This window comes from Oryzias melastigma, linkage group LG21, assembly GCF_002922805.2.
Source record: "Oryzias melastigma strain HK-1 linkage group LG21, ASM292280v2, whole genome shotgun sequence".
NCBI lineage: Eukaryota > Metazoa > Chordata > Actinopteri > Beloniformes > Adrianichthyidae > Oryzias > Oryzias melastigma.
The window spans coordinates 28,749,663-28,771,959 of record NC_050532.1 but is presented as its reverse complement, the minus strand read 5'-3'; the positions used below and the strand labels follow the sequence as shown (position 1 = coordinate 28,771,959).

Sequence of the window (22,297 nt, the reverse complement as noted above, 5' to 3'; positions counted from 1 at the left end):
GGGAGAATGTTAATGATATTTAATTTTGGACACATACTTTCAAAGAAAAACAAGGAAACAGTTCAAATGTATCCATAAACATTTACAGATCACTTTATGTTTAGTGTCTGTTCAAGTCCATCAATAATCATTGATGTATACATATCTATTAATAATCATAAATGTATATATACCAATCAATCACAGTTCATGAAACTTCATGAAAGCAGAACTTTACAGTTTAGTTAGTCCAAAGAGGTTTTAACTGTATTGTGTCAGTGACCAGGTTTCCAGCCTTCATCATCCTCTTCATCATTATCCTCCATCTTTGCTTTTGTCTTTAACATCTTCTAAACCAGATTCTTCACCAAACGACAGTAGGCTGACAGTGCTTTCAAACTCAGAGACTCTAACCTGTATGGAGGAAAGCTGCAGTTCCTCTGGTGTCCACTTGGGGTTAGAAATCCTGAGTATTGGACTGATGTTACCACCATGAATGAGTTCAAAACAACAACATTCGTATGAGAGGAACTATGTATCAATGTCATCACTGTGAAGACGGACATTACCTATATATGTCATCAGTACAATAACAGTTTGGAAGCCCGTCAGGTCTGGTTTCCTGATAAGAAACTTCACACAAATGTCTCTGTTAAAAACAAAAGTAAGATCTATTAGAAAAACCTTAATTGAAATAATATTGAACTAAAAGTTTTGTTGGGAAACATCACAAAACGGTTTTATTGCACCAGCATAACCCTCTAGTCTCAGAGAGGATCTTTGTACCAAGAGTTCGGCTGGGATCAAAATCATCTTCATGCTGGATTATATTTAGATTAAAACGGGATTATTTATTAATTTATTTAAAGTTTTTTCGGTTTTCCTGCTGAACGTTACAAAGTTATCAGCTGGTTTCCATCAGTGTGTTCGTGTTTGTGTAGAAGTGTAGTTGTATACATGCACGTGTTGGAATGGACTTGTGTGTTGTGATAGTGTATCAGTGAGTATGTGTACATAGATGTTTGTCAGTGTATCTTTATGTGTATGCATGTGTTCATTTGTGTGTACACATTTGTGTGTCAGTGTATTTGTTTTTACTTGTGTGTCTGTTTGTGTGTGCGTGTTTTTGTGTCAATATATTTGTGTATATGCATTTGTTTGTGTGTCAGAGTGTGAACCTGAGTGCGTTTGTGTATTTGTGTTAGTATTTCTGTATGAACTCCGACAGTTAAAAATGTTTTCTAAATGAACCTAACCAGCAGTTCTCTGCGGGTCTAAACTACCCGACCCTGTTACCCCTCTACCAAAAGCCCTCCCCCCATGCTGGCTGTGAACAGCGACCTGTGCTCCCGTGTGACGGTTGTGTCCGTATTGTTGTTCTGACAGTGAACCAAACAAAGACGGCTTCCTCTGAGAACGGTTCAGATTTACGGCCCGTTCTGGCGGCGGGCCACACATCCTCTCTGATCTGCTTTTACTCTGACGGCCTTTGACCCCCAGAGGTCATTAGAAAGGCCCAAATGGTCCGGCTGGCTGTCAGCCCGTTTCACACTACTTGTTTTCCAATCAAATCACTATATTTAACGAGGCCAACGAGCTGAAGGCCAAGTCCAAACAGACATCTGTTTGAAAATATTCCTCGCAATTATTTCACTCAGAGGTTTGCCCCGCAAACACCCCTGACCCCGGCCTGTGGGCCCCACTTTTTTCCTTTGTTTGTTGCTGTTTGTTTTCAGCAAAAGCCGGCCCCTTTTGATTGCTAATGGACAAATGAGCATGAGAGTGGTTCTGGGGGGGGTCAGAGTTGGCTCTAGAATGTGCTGTCAGACTCCCAGCAGCCACACTCTTTGGTTCATCTCAGAGCAGGTTTTCCGGCGGAGATTCTGACACCACTCGGGGGGTCTTCCTGGAGTGGTCGGTCTGTAAATACCTGGAAAAATGTTGGTACTAAAACTATGAGATGAAAGAGGAGACGCACTTTGTCTCACAAACTTTACTGTACTCTTACAGAAGTACCATCATGGTTGAAACAAATGAATAATAAATTCACAAAACGTTCTTTGAACAGAAGGTTGTTGAAGTTTGTCTGTTTCTTTACGTCACCAGGATTACAGACTGAACATCAGACCACATACACTATACTAGAAAATAAACATGAACGAACACCAGAATTTCCTGGTAACTGTGTTCTTGATGTCTTCATGTTTCCACAGACATTCCTAAACGTCCTCAGATTATCGCAGAAGTCTTTGGGTATCCTTAACGGTTTTTCATGTTCTCAGGATGTCCTCAGCTTTACTTAAATGTTCTCTGATATCCTTAGGATGTTTTCAACACCCAGACTTATAACGACTATTCTGTAGTGACAAAGTATGGCTTTCAAAATAACCGGATTGTTGCTGTTCTCAGCTGGTCATGTTGAAGAGCTTGCTTTCTTCTGCCAAGGCTGTGAGCATGGAGTTCATGTCCCCGATGGCCATGTTGCTGATCCCTGCCGGCACTGATGCCAGACTCACAGAGTTGCGAGGTGTGGTGAGGCGTGAGGAAGTCTGGGAGAGGCTCTGTAAAAGTCTAGGACTTAAACTACCGGACATAATGCTGGAGTGGTCCCCATAGTCCAGCATGGCATGCTCTGACTCCCATCCTTCACATGTGGAGGAGCCTGCCGTGCTGCTGGAGACCTGGTTGACTCCTGGTGAGGCTGTGATGTGGTTGTCCGGCCCCCCAGTAGACAGAGAGGCCTTGAGGCCGACAGAGGGAGTCTGACCTGTGCAGAAGACGGCTCGGATCAGGTTTTCTGATTGGCTGTTGTGACTTGTGGACTTGTTGGGTCTCTTTGGGGTGGCCTCAGAGCTGTCCACGTTTTGACCCAAGGTTGTTTCAGATGATCTGGAAATCCGTCTCGGTTGTGTCGAGCTGAAGCAGCATCTTTGTCTGGTGGCAGGCTTGGGTTCTGAGGGCGGTTCTGGTTGAAGCATTCCTCTACTGTTCTTCTGCAGGGAGAGGTTGGGTTGGAAAGGTTGCATGTTGGTACTTCCAGATACTGACTTGGGTTCCTGGCCTCTAACATTTCTCAGGTTGCATTGTCTGGGCTGCTGATGGTGTTTAGAGAAGACTCTCATCAGCCTTTGGTTGCTGTCCTGGTCCAAATGTTGACCCTGAAGGACCTCGAAGTTGTGTCTTTGTTTAGCAACAGCCAGGTTCCCCCTGCAAAGATGATGCTGCCTGGATAGCCTTGTTGGGGTGTCCATTGTCCCTGAGCTGACCTCATGCCACTGAACCGGCATGTTCTTGTTTGTGATGCTGGATGAGGCTGAGAACGGCTGCTGTGAGGACTTAATTTCCATCTGCAAGTCCTGATTAGACTGACTTATCCCAGAACCCAGCGTGGCCGTTCTCCTCTGTGCATTGAAGGATGGGACCGAACATGCCCGGTCACCCTGAGTTTGGCTGCAGGGGTCACAGTCAATCTTAGAATTCTGAGATTGAAGATACTGAACCATGTCATCAGGAAGCACCAAGTCATCACCTCCACTAGCTCCATCCCCAGCTGCCATGTTGTCCACATGCTCAGAAATGCTGGGGGGTTGAGGGTCAAGCGGGTAGTATTGAAGGCTTCCATCAGAGTGAGTGCATCCAAGCATGTGATGACGCTCAGACACTGATAGACAAATAATGGGGTTCAAGCTGTTGTAGTGTTGAATTCTTCTCCATGACAAATGTTCCAGGTTGGGGCGATTCTCCGGGTCACTAGCACGGCGAGGGAAATGGTTGGGCACCTCATGGGGCATCATGGTCTCAGTGCCATAGCCGGTATCACTGCGGCGCCTCGGCACGTTTCTGGAGAGAGCAAAGACTTCCGGAGGGTCCCTGTAGACCTTCCTCCACGTTCTCAGCCTCATTTGATCCACGTTGGGAAGAGGGGTGGGCGGAGCTCCACCAGTGGCAGCTGCATACTTTGCCTTGAGTTGATAATGCTGAGCCGGGGTCAGACTCAGAAGTCCTGGGAGGCCCACCCCCCCGGAATGGCTGGCCTCACTGGAACGGCGAGACAGATCTGTGGAGATTGGGTCGTAGGATTCTGCTGGACTGATGGTGGACTGATGGCTGCAGCGGCGGCTGGAGTCAGAGGAGCACCGGCTCATGGTGTAAGAGGAACTGATGGTGCTGGTGGTGCTGCTGCGCCGCTCAATCAGCTGGTTAAGAAGCGGGACTTCACGTGGCGCCAGGTCAACCACCGGCCGCCCCGAGTCCAAACTGCTCAGCATGGTGGAAGCGTCCAGCAGGGAGCCTGGCAGACATACAGAGACATGATAACTTCAGGACTACCAGCTCATGGCTTTCCTTCCAGACGGTCCGGACCTGGACTTACCTGCTGCAGGGATGGGGGGCAGCCTTGTGCTGCTGCATTGGCTCTGGGGGGGGCCCTGGGCTCCAGGAACACGAACACACACCTCACTCACTGTCTGGAGTCTTTCTTTCTTGATATTCTCCAGCTTGATGGAGACAGCTCGGCTCAGATCTCCCCCCCCAACCTGCTGGGCTCTTGAAGGAACAGTGGAGTCAACCAAAGGGACCCCCTCCTGGCTGCTGGGGTCCCCAAAGCTGCCCCCACTGTGGATGGCGATCTCTACCCCACTAGTGTTGTTGTTGGTTCTCCTGAGAGGGGAGGGCTCACTGCTGCAGGAGGAGAGTCCACCAGAACCAGGCTGAGACATCTGCAGGAGGACAGTGGGTTTTTAGAACCATCACAAACACTGACCTGGGTCTGTGCATAGATCATGTGATTGAAAACATAAACCATGAAAACACTAGGAGAAACAAATTAAGTGAAATTGTTCAGAAAAGTTCTGAAAATTAGTCAAAGGTTCTGAATCCTTAAGTCTTCTGTAGAACCTTCTGCAGAACTTCCTGCAGAACTTTCTGTAGAACCTCCTGTAGAACCTCCTGTAGAACTTCCTGTAGAACTTCCTGCAGAACCTTCTGTAGAACCTCCTGTTGCTGCATAATTCCATTCAATATAAATGAGGATGATTTATTTACAAGAGTGCAAAACAAATGAGTCCAGCGGCAGCCCCCCCCCCCCCATCACAGATGCCATTTGTTCAGCTCATAGCCCGAGGCTGAATATTAATGTGACAACACCTTTAGAGACTGGACAGTTGAACTTGAGATCAGAATAATCCAGTTTCAGAGCAAGAACACATGACTGCATCCAGAACCAAGAGGCAGAAAAGAAGCAAGCAGCTCACCTACGAGACGTCTGTCCGTTAGGGAGGTTAGAGAGGAGACAGAAGCAACAACGCAGAGTTCAGAGGTCAACATGTCACTCTGGATCAAGGTTAGTGTAACAGTAGACAGAACCAGAGGAAGACTAGCAGAATCCACCATCATCAGGTCCAACTCACCACCGAGTCCTCTGCCTTGATGCTTCCGGCCCGGAGACACTCCTCCAGTCCGGATGTGTTCCTGGTGTCTGTCTGGCCATCCGAGCCTCGAGGTCCATTCCTGGAGTGCAGCTCAGCCCCCCCGTTCCCTCTGGGAGGGGCATCGCTGCGCTGCTTCTTGGTAACGTGGGCTTCGGGTCCGTGAACCGTTTTCACGTGTTTCCTTAGAGAACTGGGGTCAGTGTAGCACTTCGTGCAGCCTGGGACTTTACAGACGTACGGTTTCTGTGGTGGAGGTTAGAGAGGGTTGTCATAGAAACAAGGTCACCACTGATACGGACTGAAAACATATGCATACATGAAAACACTGGAATTAGATCTGATTTACATCAGGGTCTACAGAATGACGGCATAGGAGAAACATACGGAGCAGTCATCCAAGTTTCTGTTGGTTTGTTAAACACTGCTCACTTTTACATAAACACAATCAGATTCAAACACTGATCAGATGTAAACACGCCGTTAGGAATACTCTGACCCGATCAGAGCCATTCACATCAAAATGTCGCTCCAATTGAGGGAGGGGGCTTATGCTGATTGTTGATCTGACTGTGCTGCCTGTAAACATATTCTGGTTGTGGATCATTACTGCGCTGCATAGACGCGTAGGGCCAGGTAGACCCGGCTTCAGGTAAACCTGGCTCCTGGTAAAACCCACTTTAGGTAGAACCGGCTCCAGGTAAACCCTGCTCCAGGTAGACCCCGCTCCAGGTAGACCTCGCTCCAGGTAGACCTCATTCCACGTAAACCCCGCTCCAGGTAGAACCGGCTCCAGGTAGACCTCGCTCCAGGTAGACCCCGCTCCAGGTAAGCCTGGCTTCAGGTAAACAGACTCTACTGCTTTGCTTTTTCCTGAACTGCCCTTGCTGATTCCCCCTAGAGGAGATGCTCCGCTCAGAACGGGTCAGAGGATTTCTTACCTGGTTGGAGTGGGTCCGGTTCTGGTGCTTGGCTCTGTCTGAGGCGTTGGAGAAGGCCTTGTTGCAGCCTTCATGCTCACACACATAAGGCTTCTCTCCTGTGTGAGACCTCAGGTGAGTCTTCAGGTTCTCCAGCCGCGAGTACGCTTTGGAGCATCCTTCAAACTGCATGGACACAGAGAGAAGATGTCCATCACCAAACGCTCACGCTGAAGTCTCCACACCTGGAGCAGCAGGTGGAGGTATGGCTGCACTTCTCTTTTTGGGGTGCTAGTAAACAGATGACTGTACAGAATGATGTCGTCCTTTGATAGTCTAATCCAGGAAGATTTTCTGAGTTAAAATTAAACCACAGAGGAGCAAATACAGACTAAAAAGGTACAAAAAAAATCTTGTTTGAGGACAAAACCAAAGCTCAACACAATGATGTGTCTAACATATTAAACTCATCATGAAACAAAAGGACCTCTGCTTTTGCAGAGCTAAATGAGGTTGTCCATCAGCTGGAATGTATCTTTTAGAGCTTCAAATCATGATGGAAAATGTTCAAACCCCAAACGTTTCCTAATAATAATGGCAGCAGAGCTTCAGGACTCCTGCTGGGGGGTGGGATGAAAAACTCAAATCTCTGATTCTTTGCTGGTCTCCAGACCTTCATGAGGACACTAGTTTCTCCAGCTGTCAGGCTGTGTCTGCATGGTGCTTCAGGACTTCTATGATGGTCGTAAAGCACTGTAGACCGCTGACAGTCTCTCATGTGGACTGGAGGACATACAGACACGAGCTGCACAGGTGGATGAAGGTAGCAGTGTTCTCGGATGGTCTTACTGTGCATTTGTGCGGCTTCTCCCCCGTGTGCCTCCTCATGTGGACCACCAGCATGTACTGGGCTTTGAAGGGCTTCTGGTCCCGGGAGCAGTCCTCCCAGCGACACACAAACTCCTTCTTCTCCCCGTGGATGTGGTAATTGTTGATGTGCTGCACACAAGTCCGTCCAGACAAAATTTAACTCTGGATCCGTGTTCTGTTTAGACAAGTTTTCATGATGTTGCAAACACAGATGAAAGGAGAGCAGGTCTTTGAAGATCCTAAAGACCTGCTGACCGCCACCAGACCACCGTCAGAGACTCTAGAAAAGACAAGCTAAGACTTTGGAGACAAACGCCCAAAACCTTATGTGTTTGTAGAGATCAGAGCAGTTAAGTCTGAGGCTGTTCCTCCTACAGACATTTGAGGCAGAATGTCTTCTGGTTTCAACTAGGGCTGGGAATCACTGGGTACCTCACGATACGATGCGATACATGGCTCACGATATTGATAATATCGCGATACTGCGATAATTGGCAAAAATGCTCTCTAATAACTTACATTATATAGAAGAACATGTTTTTTTGGGAAAATATATCCCCATCTATATTTTTTATCTTAAACACAATCATAATAAACAACTTTTCTTATTTTGTGCAACAAATTAAAGACACTTTAGTGCAACATTGCTGAAATCAGAAATACTATGTCTTTGACGAGCATTGACTACAACCAAATTGGAATTATGTCAAATTTAATGTTAACAATAGTAAACATGATCAGCAGTGGCACTACTTAGAGCAGAATTGTTGTAAACAACAGAACAAAAATTAAATAACTCAAGTGGTGACAGTTATCTACCTCTAAAAGAACGTCACACCAAAGGATGATTAATATAATGTTTTACAGCCTCTCTCAAAATTGACCTAATTTTTGTGCACTTTTCCCTCACTTTAAAAGGGCTGAGCATCCAAAAATAAAGGCTGATTTACTCAGACTGTCACTGAGATTATTTTTCCAATCTTTATCATTTTTCCATTTGGTCAGTCAGCAGTCAATAGGTAAAAACCTTAAAACACACATAATAATGGCAATAAATATAATTTTAAGTGCTTCAATTAATCGACATTCTCCCTAATTTTACAGTGAATTCATGTACTTTATTTTAATTACATTTAAATTTCAGTTCATACATCAAATACTGCTTTTTTTACTAAAGAGTTAATTTAAATTAACATTAGCAACAAGTAATTACATTGTTTGAAAACGTCACATTATAAATTTACCAAAGTTACACCGTACAGCAGCAGGTTAAACATTGAAGTGCATGAAAACGAAAATTCCGACGCTCCTTGAAGCGTACACAGACAACTGCGGAGCACGCGCCCATTTCCCACAGCAAACAGGAAGTAAGTGATCGTTGACATTCTAGCGCTCAGACAAAGTCACTTCTTACCGGCTGGATCTCCTACAGATGGATGATAAATGCTGACAGGTAGACATGCTTCACACACGCGCTACAGAGCCCGAATCTCACCGGAGCTTCTCCCGAACGAGCGCGTGCATCGCTATTAAAAGTCCGACGCTCAGCGCAACAGCCTCTTCAAATGAAAATATAATATCAATACTTGGTGAGAACCCATCGAGAATCGACCGCAGGACTAAATATCGGGATATAACGCAATATCGATATTTTGGCACACCCCTAGTTTCAAATCTTTATTCAAAGGCCAAACCTCGACAAGTCGGAATTGGTTCATTCTAGATGCATCTGTAGTTTGGCTCTTCTCTTCCTGCTGTTGACGTTTCTATTGCTGACCTATGAACAGCCCGGTTCATGGGTCCAGTTCACATCAGGTCATCGTGGGTTCCCTCATAGCTTTGCTGTTGACAGCTCTTTGTATGACTCTGCTGCTAACTCCTGTTCTGACTGCAAACTGCTCTATAGAACTACAACTCAAACAGACTTCCTACTTCCTGTTTGGACCACAAACGTCCGTAAGCCTTCCTCCAGTTCCACCTTCAGGAGAGTAGAGATTCAGAGGGTCCCCTTAAAGTACCCTATGTGCAATATGCAATTAACACCAGGAGGATGGGGGGTCAACCAAGTGTGGGGGGATACCACTGGTGACCAAGTTGAGCTCCCTCTTGCCCTGACCCCCCCATGAATCATCATGTGATAGAGAAGTTCAAACGGCCTCCTTAGCTTATTTAAGCTACTTTAGCTTTACATTTAGATCAGGGTGTCCAAAGCCAGGCCTCGAGGCCCGGCCTCCTGATGGTTTTCCTGCAGGCCTGCAGGTTTTCCTCTTGCTCTACTCAATTAGATCTGCCCCCCATTGCGTGGTGCTGTGTGAGCTCACATGAACCAGCTGGTCCTGGCTGTCATGCTCCTTGGAACAGCCCTCCCAGTGACAGTGCGTCTCATAAATGGCGTCTAGCTCCTGCTTGCAGTCATCTTTGTCTAGATCCTCGCTCACATCCAAGACGCTGCACCTGCACTCCTGAGGAAAAACAGACTGAAATGAACAACCTGCTGTCTGAACTTGTAGGTCACGGTCGAGGCTGCGGGTCAATGACCACGAGTCTATGACCACAGATCTGTGACCACGGGACTGTGACCACGAGTCTATGACCACAGATCTGTGACCACGGGTCTATGACTACGAGTCTATGACCACGGATCTGTGACCACAAGTCTATGACCACGGGTCTAGAACCATGGGTCTATGACCACAGATCTGTAACCACGGGACTGTGACCACGGGTCTATGACCACGGATCTGTGACCACGGATCTGTGACCACGGGTCTAGAACCACGGGTCTATGACCACAGATCTGTGACCACGGGTCTAGAACCACGGGTCTATGACCACAGATCTGTGACCACGGGTCTGTGACCACGGGTCTAGAACCACGGGTCAGTGACCACGAGACCATCACACAGGGCTGGGGACAACGCATCAGTGACAGGGTATCTGTGACCACAGGTCTGTAACCACAGGACAGTGACCATGCCCCCCCTCTTTTTTCATTCATAAAAAGAGCATTATTAAGAGAAACAATCATCCATCAAACCTCTACTGATAATCATTGAATTAGCTGTACCTGGACGGAGGGTGAGATGGCTTCAGTCTTAACCTTTGACCTCTTGGTACTCTGAGGGTTATTGGTGCTGCTGACGGAAGAATCTCCACTGGAGTTCTAAGAGACATGAAAGTCGGGTTAAAGGTGGAGGTTTCTGTACATGCTGGTCTGAAGAATTTCACTCAACAGCTCATTCAGAGCCAACAGGTTTCCAGTGAAGATCAGAAACCATGGAGGTGGTCCGGTTAATTTCTCCAGTCATCAACAGGGACTTCATCTAAAACTCTTCCCTGTAGTTTGTTGCTTAATCATAAATATCAGAATACTGCTTTAAGATTGATAAAAACTAGACTGGAATCAAAAAGGTGAACCAATAAGTATTTGTATTTGTAAACATCTGCAGTTCAATCAGTTAATAAACACCAATAGAGAAGTTTATGTTTAGTCTTTAAAATAGAAGGATAATACAAAACTAATCAACCAAAAGTCATTTCCATGAAGGGTATAGCTCCAATTCACACCACTTTTTTACCAGTTTTCTTTGGTCACATGTTGGAAAAATGTGGTGATTGTTTTTTTTCAGATATATAAAAAACGTGTTTACTGTTTCAGCTTGTTCATCACCTCGGATTAGGGATGTAACAATTAATACATTTAATCAATTAATCAATTTCTGTTCCTACATTCAACCACATCTTCTGTCTGAGGTCAGTTGTTAATTGAATCGGCCTAAAACATTATAATGTTGTTTCAAAAGGAAGTCAATGATTATAATCAATACTGTGAAATCCCATCCGGACTGAGACATGGTCATTTTATTTCACTCTGAGGTCTAAACGACCATCACAGAAGAAACTGATCAACCATCATTCCAGTCCAATGTGTGTAAACACTGAAGTTTTGGCTAAAGATTGTCCTGGATCAACTTTAGGTCAGGGAATTGGATCACTCGAAATGAATCAATATCAACGGTGAATTGTATTGTCAGTCACAAATTATGATACAAATGGAATTGCTGTTAAAATCAATCATGACACTCCTAGCAATGACTGATAAATGAAAGCTGAAGGAGGCGTGGACATTTCTGAGACTTCATACCTGGTCAGCCTCTGAGTTCAGGTTACTGCAGGACATGCTGGAGGCCGCATGAGGGTGGTGGCGTGGAGGATAGGACGATGTTTGGATCAGGGGCATCGCGTGTCCAAAGGCGTTCAGACCTCTTTGGTGGGACAAGAGATGCTGATACGGCATGGGGTTGATGGGATGGGGGATGCTGAAGGTGGGACTGAGTCAGGAAGAAAGAAAAGGTTCTAAAAATGAGCTAAAGTTTAGGAAAATAAACAATACAATACAAAAGTATTAGAAAATGCTACAGTAGTAGACATTGATATGTTAACTACAAAAGTAAAATGATTCAGTATAATACATGATATATTCAGTACAAAATCATGTGACTAAAGATCTCTTCAGTCATTGGTCAGGAATTACAAGGGTGGGCCAAAGCAATGAGAGAAAGAATAATGGAAGTCCTGCACTTTGCCGTCATTATTGAGATAGTTCATTGAGTCAATCTTTCTATTTCTCTGATTAGTTCTGATCGTCTGCAACAGTGTCAGGTTCAACAGTTTGGAACGGTGGAGACATGCTGGAGATGGTTACTGAGAAGACGACGGATAAGAGGATCCATGATGAGAGTTTATGACAGAGAGAAGAAATGTGGATCATGTTAAAAGTTGATTCATGATCCTGCATTTGTCTGAACACATTTCATTGAGGCGCTGTGTCTCATTGTTGCTCTGCTTCTGTTTCCATCCCATAATGCCCGGCTACAGTTGCGTTTTGCTTCGCTTCTTCTTCTCCGAGGACGAAGTCTATTCAGACTGAGGACACTCAGAGCGATTCAGAGATTGGTCTGATTGGAGACGAACCAAGACCACCTCTGAAGATGGGTCAGAGAGCAGTTCCTGGTCCAGATCAGGGTCCACTTAGATGTATTCAGGAGGAAAATCTGTTCCGGATCATCAAGGAAACAACTCTGATTCACATAAAGCGAAACAGCTAACTAACTTTGTCAAATTGCTTTTCATTGACTTTCATTACTGGACCTTCTTTCCAACTGGATGACATCATCGTACCTGATCCCGCCCACAGACAGGTGTCCGTAAGAGCTGCTGGCAGCTGAACTGGACCGGGAGTTGTTGATGTAAGCCACCAGAGAGCTGGGAGAGGTTCGGATCATGGTCTGCAGGTCGATGCTGCCGTCGGACAGCGGCGAGATGGACAGAACTCTCTTCCGATTCAGTCGAGGTGTCAGCCTGGGGCTGGAAAAACGGGAAGCTGGAGACCACAGACAAAGACAGGCGGATACTTTACATTTGCACAGAAGATAAGAAAGGATTCTTTACACTGACCGGGGGGGCTGAGCAAGGCGGTCAGGCTGGGGGGGCCTCAGCAGCTACCTCAGCAATGACATTACATAAATCCATCTGTGCTGAGTTGACAAGAATGTTTGATTGGCCTGATCGAGGTCTGTGGGAGGAGCCCCGGATGTCAGGCACCTTCTTGCGACTCCCAACCCTCGGCCTGGCTCTAAGGGTGGCGTCCTGGTGGCGCAAATCCGGGCGACCTACCTGAACCCCATTGTTGGTGATTTGCAGGAGAGTTTGAAAAAGTTCTTTGCCTGACACATCGTCTAAGACCGTTCTGCCACAGGATACACTAATGGGGCGTTTGGCCTGGACTGCTCGGCTCCTAACTTCAGCTCTCCAAACCCTCCAGCACATTGAGGTGGAACTTCACAGACAGCGCTTGATTGGCAGGTTGCAGAGCTCAGCCTCCAAGAAGAAGTCCAGAGGCTTCCATGACTTCTGTGCTATGAGGAAGAGATCCAGACTGATATGTTTCAGATGATGTATGAGGTCAGGTGTTCACGGAGATGAGAACTAATGTTCCAGAACCTCGAACACAGACAGTATAACAGTAGTGTGTAGTTTTCACTGTGGCATTGGGTCGGGTCTTTACTGCAGAAAGAACAGCATCAGGCCAGAGAATTACTTTCTTGGACAGGTTTCATAACTTGGTTCTATGGATTCTGAAGAGGAGCTAAAGGGAGATGGGTTTCCCGTCTTTGGTTTTTGTCCACAGAGATGAGTGAGCAGAAAGAGGTGGACCAAATTTTCAGTCTCATTTCTGAAAAGGGTTATGAATCTTTATCTGTATAGGTTCTGGAGTGGGCTAAACTGAAACAGTCATTTAGAATGATCAGGAGAGTTTTGAATTGACTTCTGGTCTCAGAGGGATTTCCACCTTCTATTGGTCAGAGGAGGCTTGATTACGTCTTCCAAAGACAGGTTCAATCGAAGTCTATGGGTTGCTGTTTTCTAAGACTGTGACAGAAATGTTCTGGTTTGTTAGTTCCCACCGCAATTCCCATCACTTTTTCACATCATTGCAACTTAGTCCAGGAACCACAACTTCAGCCGATCACTCATTTTGTAAAAAGTTTGACCCATCAAACTCTGTCTGGCAACTCTGTCATCAATCAAACCCAGGAGTCTGCAACCTGCGGCTCCAGATCCACATGTGGATCTTTGATCTCTCCGTGGTGGATCCTCGACCAAACAGAAAATACGTCATGGAGACTGCTGACCCAGCATGTCGACGTCAGAGTCAGCAGCTCCCCCTAAAGAAAACAAATAAACAAAGCCCAAAAACTAAGACTACCAAGGTCCAACCTCAAACTAAAATAACAAAACCCAGCAGTATAAGACTGCTGAGAACAAAGAGGAAAAAAAGAAAAAAATAATAATAAAAGAAAAATAAAAAAACATTTTTTTAAAGTAAGGATTACTTAATTAACATTTATTTAGTTTAGATAACATAAATGTACAAATTAATGTCTGAGGTTCGCATAGATGATAAACTATGTCTGTTTTTACATCCTGTTGACCTGAAGACGTCTTGTTTGATCAACTCTACCTCCAGAATGAACAGATTTGATATGCAAAGCAAAACTAAAACTTAAAAGTACATATTATCTTATGCTGCACAACAATAATTACTAGCTGTCCAGAGCTGCACTGAGATGATCCTGTTTGGCACAGAGCAGCTTTTATTTTGAAAATAAGTTATTTGATCTTCAGTCAAACAAAAAAAACACATTTTGAGAGATTCTGGGTTTCTTTTATATTTTCACTTTTGTTTTTGGCAAAAGATAAAGACACAATTCATATTTATTATTAAAAAACAGAAGGTCATGAATGCAAATCTAAATTTCCTAAAGACTAAAGTAAGACTATGCTGCTCCTTCTAGGTTTTGATTAGTAGAAAACGAGCCCAAATGGCTCTTTACTGTTGAAGACACCTGGTCTAACCAATCAAAGATGATTAACATCTTTCTTCCTGGTGCTGACGTGGCTGATGAAGTCTCTCAGGTCCAACATAAATCCCGGGTAATGGTCCGGTTGCCGACTTCCAGTGCGTTTTGGCGTCAGATGAATTAAGTGATATCAAAAACATTAAGTTTGTTTGGCATCAAAACCACTGTTTAATCATTACTGACTACATATCCCAGAATTCATTGAGAAACAGCAGTTTTTCCTGCCCTACTGAGACTGTGTTACACAACAGAAGCATCAGTCTATTAGTTTGAAAGATTTTCATGATAGTGGAGGCCATCATAAATGTTGACGCACGCACACGAAAGGCGGAGCCGCAGAGATCCAGAAAATAACTCAATTTCATTAAAAATATCATTCTTCACGTTCAGTGTACCAAAGGCAATATATGTAAACATATGAATGTAGTTTACTCTGAAAGTCTACGAGCAGTTTGGTCTCCAAGATCATGGACACGTGTCAAGGTGTCACTGTTGGTCTATCTTAGACTTCTACTAAAGAAAGACGTTTTGACTTTAGTTCCTATAAACAGAACTCCAGGTTGAAGACATCGTTTCTTCCATTGCCGTTTCTCCCACAGGTTTAACTCTGGGAAAGCTGCAAAGCTCAGCAGTGTTTTAGGAGTTCCTTCAGCCTCCCGTTTCTGTGATCTTGATGAATGGAACTGTTAGCTTTACTGGGCATGAAAACGAGAACTCCACCATGGAACTGATAAAGATCTGAGCTTCAGTCTCACTGAAGGACTGCTACCATCGACCTGCTCACCATCCAGAGGGCTGATGTATTCTGGGAGATGGGCCGCTGCACCGTTCTGCATCAGCAGGTCGCCACATGGGCTCCTCTGGCTGCTGGCCATCAGCTGGTGGTAGTCTGCAGGGATTACTCCCAGGGGTAACGGAGGTAAACTGAACAGAGCCCGGTCCTTCAGGTGTTCTTGGGTCACTGTGGGAGGGAGAAGACAAAAGTTAATATCCAGCTTCATCCTGATCAGAGCAGACCTAGAAACCTTTAACCCGGTGCTGATGGAGGCCAGGGGGTCAAACCCCAGGCCTGCAGGGCCGGCCTGCTGCTGGTTCTCCAGAATCCTGTCGGATCTGCTGCTGATCACTTGGATCAGGTGGGATTAGCCAATAAGGAGCTACAACCAGCATTCCATTTCCTGTGTGGTCACTATGAGAACTCAAGCTACGACACAATCTGAGTTTGAACCGTTGAGCCTTTTTTAAATTGTATTCCTCTGAAGGAGATTAGGTTTTGGACTTCTCACACGGGAGTTAAGGGAGTTATATTCCCTTAAATCGATAGAGGAAACCCTGAGTAGTCAGTCCTAAAGAGTGATGACATGTGTGACGTGGATCTGTGACGCGCATCTGTGACATGAATCTGTGACGCGCATCTGTCACATGAATCTGTGACGCACATCTGTGACGCCTATGTGTCACATGAATCTGTGACGCGCATCTGTGACATGAATCTGTAACGCGCATCTGTCACATGAATCTGTGACGCGTATCTGTGACGCGCATCTGTCATATGAATCTGTGACGCGTATCTGTGACGCGCATCTGTCACATGAATCTGTGACGCGTATCTGTGACGCGCATCTGTCACATGAATCTGTAACGCATATCTGTCACATGAATCTGTGACGCGCATCTGTTGCGCGCATCTGTCATATGAATCTGTGATGCGCATCTGTCACATGAATCTGTGACGCGCATCTGTCACATGAACCTGTGACGCGTATCTGTGACATAAATCTGTGACATTAATCTTTGACATGAATCTGTGACAGGAATCTGTGACAGGAATCTGTGACAGGAATCTGTAACATGAATCTGTGACATGAATCTGTGACACGAATCTGTCACATGAATCTTTGACATTAATCTTTGACAAGAATCTGTGACGCGCAGCTGTCACATGAATCTGTGACATGAATCTTTAACACAAATCTTTGACATGAATCTGTGACGCGTATCTGTGACGCACATCTGTCACATGAATCTGTGACGCGTATCTGTGACGCGCATCTGTCATATGAATCTGTGACGCGCATCTGTCACATGAATCTGTGACGGGCATCTGTGACACGCATCTGTCACATGAATCTGTGACGCGCATCTGTGACATGAATCTGTGACATGAATCTGTGACACGCATTTGTCACATGAATCTGTGACATGAATCTTTGACATAAATCTTCAACATGAATCTGTGACATAAATCTTTAACACCAATCTGTGACATAAATCTTTAACACGAATCTTTAACACGAATCTGTGACACGAATCTGTGACACGAATCTGTGACACGAATCTGTGACACGAATCTGTGACATGAATCTGTGACACAAATCTTTGACACGAATCTGTGACATGAATCTGTGACACAAATCTTTAACACGAATCTGTGACATAAATCTGTGACACGAATCTGTGACACGAATCTGTGACATGAATCTTTAACACGAATCTGTGACACAAATCTTTGACATGAATCTTTAACACGAATCTGTGACACGCATCTGTGACATGAATCTGTGACACGAATCCGTGACACGAATCTGTGACACGAATCTGTGACACAAATCTTTGACATGAATCTGTGACATGAATCTGTGACATGAATCTTTGACATGAATCTGTGACACGCATCTGTCACATGAATCTGTGACAGGAATCTGTGACACGAATCTGTGACACGAATCTGTGACACGAATCTGTGACACGAATCTGTGACACGAATCTGTGACACGCATCTGTGACATGAATCTGTGACATGAATCTTTGACATGAATCTGTGACATGAATCTGTGACACGCATCTGTGACATGAATCTGTGACATGAATCTTTGACACGAATTTTTGACATGAATCTGTGACATGAATCTTTGACATGAATCTGTGACGTGCATCCACAGATTCCGGCCGTCCCCCTACAGGTCTCACCGTCCGCTGGACTGAGTCCTCGAGCAGCTGAGATCATGGAGAGCGTGGGGCTGCCATGAACCGAGCGCAGATAATGCTCCATGTGTGACCCCACATATGGATGAGAAGGACTGAACAGCGACTCCGCCGTCCCCGCTCCATGAGGAGAAAGACGGATCAGAGGAATGTCGGATACGACTGGACTGTTGCTCTGTCCTGATCTGTGAAGAGAGAAAATGGGGAGAAGAAAGTCAAGTCTGTGTTAAGCCCAGGTCACTGCAACACACCATTTTCCAGATGATTCATGAATGTAATGTTGGTCTTTCGTCATACAAACATGATGGCCGTAATTTCATGCATCCATCGATGTGTGCAGATGTGTGTGGAGGATCACTGAAGAAGTATGAATGAACGTAAAGATCAGATTAACCCGTTTTTCGTGTAGACCTTCAGAGCACTGGGTCACTACCATGGACAGAACCGCCGGCGGCCCTCATCATACACCCACGCAGCCTGAGGAGGGGGGTGGGAGGGGGGTCGGAGCAGAGGAGATCTGCGACAATGACCCGGTGAGAGTCCTGACCCGTATTCTGCAGGAATTACGAGCACAGCAGCATGCTCAGCGGTAGTACAGCATCGATTACGTCAGTAACGTGCAAACAGAAGCCGCGACTGTACCGGTGTAAGGTACGGGCGGCTGCCCGGGGCACCAATCTAAAAGCGGGCGCTGGCTCGGCGCTTGGAGGAGAAAAAAAAAAAAAAATCGGTGGCTCTATTGGTTTTCTATTATCTGTTATATCCAGACCCTCCAGGATTTCGCAGCAGATTTTTATGATTGTTGCAGCCTGAAACGCCTGATGTTGCAGCAACTTTTGTGAAAAGTTGCAACAAAAGTTGCTGTGTTGTTTTTTATATATATTTATTTGAAAAGAACCTAAATATGTTTATAGTGTGAATACTTTAAAGCATTCGCACTATTGTTTTCATGAAATAAACATTCTCATATTCCAACCCTTTTAATGTGACACATGCACTAGGAAAGTACTTCTTTGTCACCTTATATAATGCTGCTGTGCTGTCATTTAACATGAATAGAACTGTGAAACACAAAATGTACTTTGCTCCTCCCCACTCACAATAACCCAAATATTTGTGTGTTGATTTACACACTTCAGAATAAAAATATTCTCCAGAGAAAAATTATCACCTTAAAAAAACAACATAATCAGATTAATCCTCAGACTTCCATGTTCTCCTCAGAATCTTCCTCTCAATCTATTTCAGAAGCTTCACTGGTGAGTTAATAGCTGTGACAGAGGAAGACAAAGACTTTAAGGAGCTGATCTGGTTTCTTTTGTTATCTGATCTGTTTTAGAGGTTCTCTCAGCCATTAAGGCATTTATTGATTAAATATAGCTTTAAAATAATCTCTGCAATGGAGTTTGTCTTTATAAAATTAACTTATTTTACTTTTGAAAGTAGCTCATACAAGTTCCTTTCAAAATAAAATGCATCTTGTGTTTGATCAGATCCTCCAGCTGCAGCAGATTTGATTGAACTAAACATGTAATAACGTCTTTTCTATCATTGTACTTTAGTGTTCCTTCATCTTTTTTCTACTTTATTGAACATAAACACAACAACTTTGGTGTAGAATACACATATTTTTAAAACTAAATGCAATAAGATGATGTCATTCTGATAATAATCTGCTCTGATAGTGACGATAAAAAGAGACCACCTTTAAGAAGTCAGAAGGAAAGAAGTCTTGAATCTGCGTCGTCATCCATGCCTGCTGTCACGATACATCGGTGAAAGTTGCAGTGAAAATAAAAAGTTGCAAGGTGCGCAACAAGTCGCGGGGTTTCCTCGATCAGTGTCTGGACGCATTCTTGTCAGCTTAGAGGGTGGTGCAACAGTGTGAGAAGAAAAAGGGGAGGGGAAAGCAGGTGTGCCAGAAGCTCACCTGTAAACTATCCTAACCAAGCAATCGCCATCATGACCAACTAAAAAAAAATTAGAAGATGTGATTTGTTATCATTGAAAAGCACAATTTTTATTTTCATTTTCAGGCTTTGATTGTTCTGTTCTGCATAAGATTTATATTTAAATCATTTTGAGAGGATATATTCTTATAGAGAGAAATATATAAAAGTGATTTAATGTTGATGTTGATTTATTCAGGAATAATACTTCTGTCTGATTTTATTCATATTTATGTTCAAAAGTTTTAAAATTTTACTGTTAGTGCGTTCAATAAATGTTTATTCTGTTGGGCCTGTGATCTCAAGCGTGTTCGAAATGGACAAATAAAAATAGTCAAGAAGGACAAAAAAAACCCACCCCTGAGCCAGAACCCGAACCAACATCAGAACCCGAACCAACACCAGAACCCGAACCAACATCAGAACCCGAACCAACACCAGAACCCGAACCAACATCAGATGTACACAACTGTGCATATGTCAAGCATATCGTTCATAATTGCCATACAAAATGTATATGAACTGCATAAACTACTTAATTTTCAAATGCCCCAAACTGTTGAATAGCTCAAAACTGAATTCAAGTGAAGACAAGTCAGTCAAACAATTCGGCACAAGTCGCACAACAAAGAGTGAGGAATGCAAGACGAACTTACGAATTACATGTATCACTCATCTATCACTCCTGTATTGCTCATATATCACTTCTATATAACTCCTGTGTCACTCATGTATTACATGCGTATCACACATGGATCACTCTTCTATCACACACGTATGACTCCCATCACACACGTATGACTCCCATCACACACGTATGACTCCTGTATTGCTCATGTATCACTCATGCATCACACATGTACGACAAAGGACCAAAATTTGAACAAATCAATAATGAATTGCAATAATCACATGGGTTTATGACGGATTCTCTCATTAGGTGATGGGGTTGTTAACTGTCTGATGTTTCACCCCCCCAGCAGTCTACTCCAGTGGGGGTCTCCATCTCCCACTGGAGTCTGACATGCAGACTGAGTAGCCAGAGCTTCTGCCAGTGAGATCCCTCACTGCTGGAGTTGTCTGATAGCCAACACTCCCCACCTACTGGGGCCATAAACACCCCCGTGTTTCAGACCGGGGGTGTTCTTGTGTGCGTTAAGAAACAGCCGGTCACCATAGCAGGACCATTAGGTCAGCTGGAACTCTCAGAACAGTTTCATCTAGAACCTTAAAGCTGACCAAACTCTGTGAGGAGAAGACTATAACAGATGTATCAGCGGTTACAGAACGTCTATGTTCTCATAGTGCTTACAGAAAGAGCTCTGAACAACACCCCCCCTTATCTTTCTGATGACATCATCACACCCTGATAAGGAAACAATCTGCTTCAAGACGTCGGTCAGAGAAGTCTAGTCCAGTCAATGAAGACCCTGGACTAAAACAGAAGTTGGGGTGGAACATAAAAGAATCATTACACCCGGGCTTACACCGCTAGCGCCACGGCTTCGTTGCGTCGCGAGAGTGGACTAGCTACAGCCGATGGCTTACACCGCCTGCTGCTCCAGCCACAGCCTGTGAAAGCTCAGCCCAGACAGAGTAGTGCTGGATCTCTATGATCAGCTTCTCGTTGTCCATGGTTATGACTGACAACGCTGTGCTGCAACACACTTTGAGTAACACCTAAACTACGTAATGTTTACGACACGCTGAAACCGGCGAGTTCAGCGGAAAGTTCGCTTTATTCTGAAAATATACCGGATGCACTTTACATTCGCTCGCGTGGTTTCCGGTTTAGGTCGTGAATAGTCCCAACTTCACAGAAAGTGATGACCATCAGCTGAGGCGTCCGTCAAAATTTGAACCAAACGAAAAGGATTCGCAGCGACGCAGAGGTCAGTCCGCAGACGCAGAGGTCAGTCCGCAGACGCAGGACGTGAACGCCTGCAGTGGAAGTTCCTCTTGCACTTTTAAAGTTACGAAAAGAACTGAGCCGTGACGCTGGCGGTGTCAGCGCGGTGTGAGCAGGACAGAGAGGAAAGCCATGCTTCTACTTAATGGCTGTTGGTCTGTGTGGTTGTGTGCTCTGCTGCTGCATTCTCTGCTGCTGCATTCTTAAATCTCTACTGCCAGATGAAAGGAGCTGGACAAGGAGCAACATGTTGAGTTCAAGAGTAATCCTCAGAGTAATGCATTCCGTGAAGCTTCATGATCTCAGATTAGAGGTGAAGGAAAACACAGAGACATTTTGGCCCGATCCGAATACTCTCCTTCTCCCTCCCCCTTAGCCCTCCCGCTTCGTTTATCCCTCCGTGCTCCAAACGGAGGGTGATGAAAAAATAGTGTCTAATATTTCGGACGTGACTTCCGTTCAATGACGTCATCAACATCGGCGGTCCGCTAGCATTAGCGCGGCGCTTCCAGCGGTTTAATATCCATAACAACAGCGGTTTTATAACTTTAAGAAGGTCGTGCTACAACATAAAATCGTTACTTACATTTAATGTAAACTTCTGTGGTTCAGAGCGCACCAAAGGGAAGAAAAGAGATTCTTCGCGCAACGCGGTTTACTCTCGCGATAGCGGACTTTGGACCCCTCTGTTTGGAGCGTGAAACTTAAAAAAATAATAATTCCGGACATGACTTTGACTTCAACTGCCACTCCAAATCTAGGGGGAGGGCTAAGGGAGGGAGAAGGGGAGTATTCGGATCGGGCCTTGGTCTTCATGATCTGCTGGAGCTGATCT

The 22,297-nt window shown here is 44.8% G+C and overlaps 1 protein-coding gene across 3 annotated transcripts; it reads right to left on the bottom strand.

Moving 5' to 3' along the window:
• Positions 1–1,957: 1,957 nt before the first annotated feature.
• Positions 1,958–22,066, bottom strand: LOC112154876 (zinc finger protein GLI2). 3 transcript variants are annotated; one of them, XM_024286104.2, is made up of 13 exons: positions 22,049–22,066; positions 17,590–17,789; positions 15,404–15,580; positions 12,377–12,578; positions 11,340–11,526; positions 10,263–10,358; positions 9,517–9,657; positions 7,175–7,324; positions 6,347–6,511; positions 6,085–6,243; positions 5,388–5,651; positions 4,352–4,697; positions 1,958–4,270 (listed from the first exon to the last, which is right to left on the bottom strand). In XM_024286104.2, exons 2-13 carry the CDS (start codon positions 17,669–17,671, stop codon positions 2,385–2,387), a joined length of 3,855 nt encoding a protein of 1,284 aa, XP_024141872.1. In that variant the 5' UTR covers positions 17,672–17,789; positions 22,049–22,066; the 3' UTR covers positions 1,958–2,384. The 3 variants fall into 3 exon arrangements, with proteins under 3 accessions (XP_024141872.1, XP_036065469.1, XP_024141873.1); XM_036209576.1 differs by lacking the exon at positions 6,085–6,243; XM_024286105.2 differs by lacking the exon at positions 22,049–22,066 and having other exon boundaries at positions 17,590–17,804.
• Between the last annotated feature and the right edge of the window lie 231 nt (positions 22,067–22,297).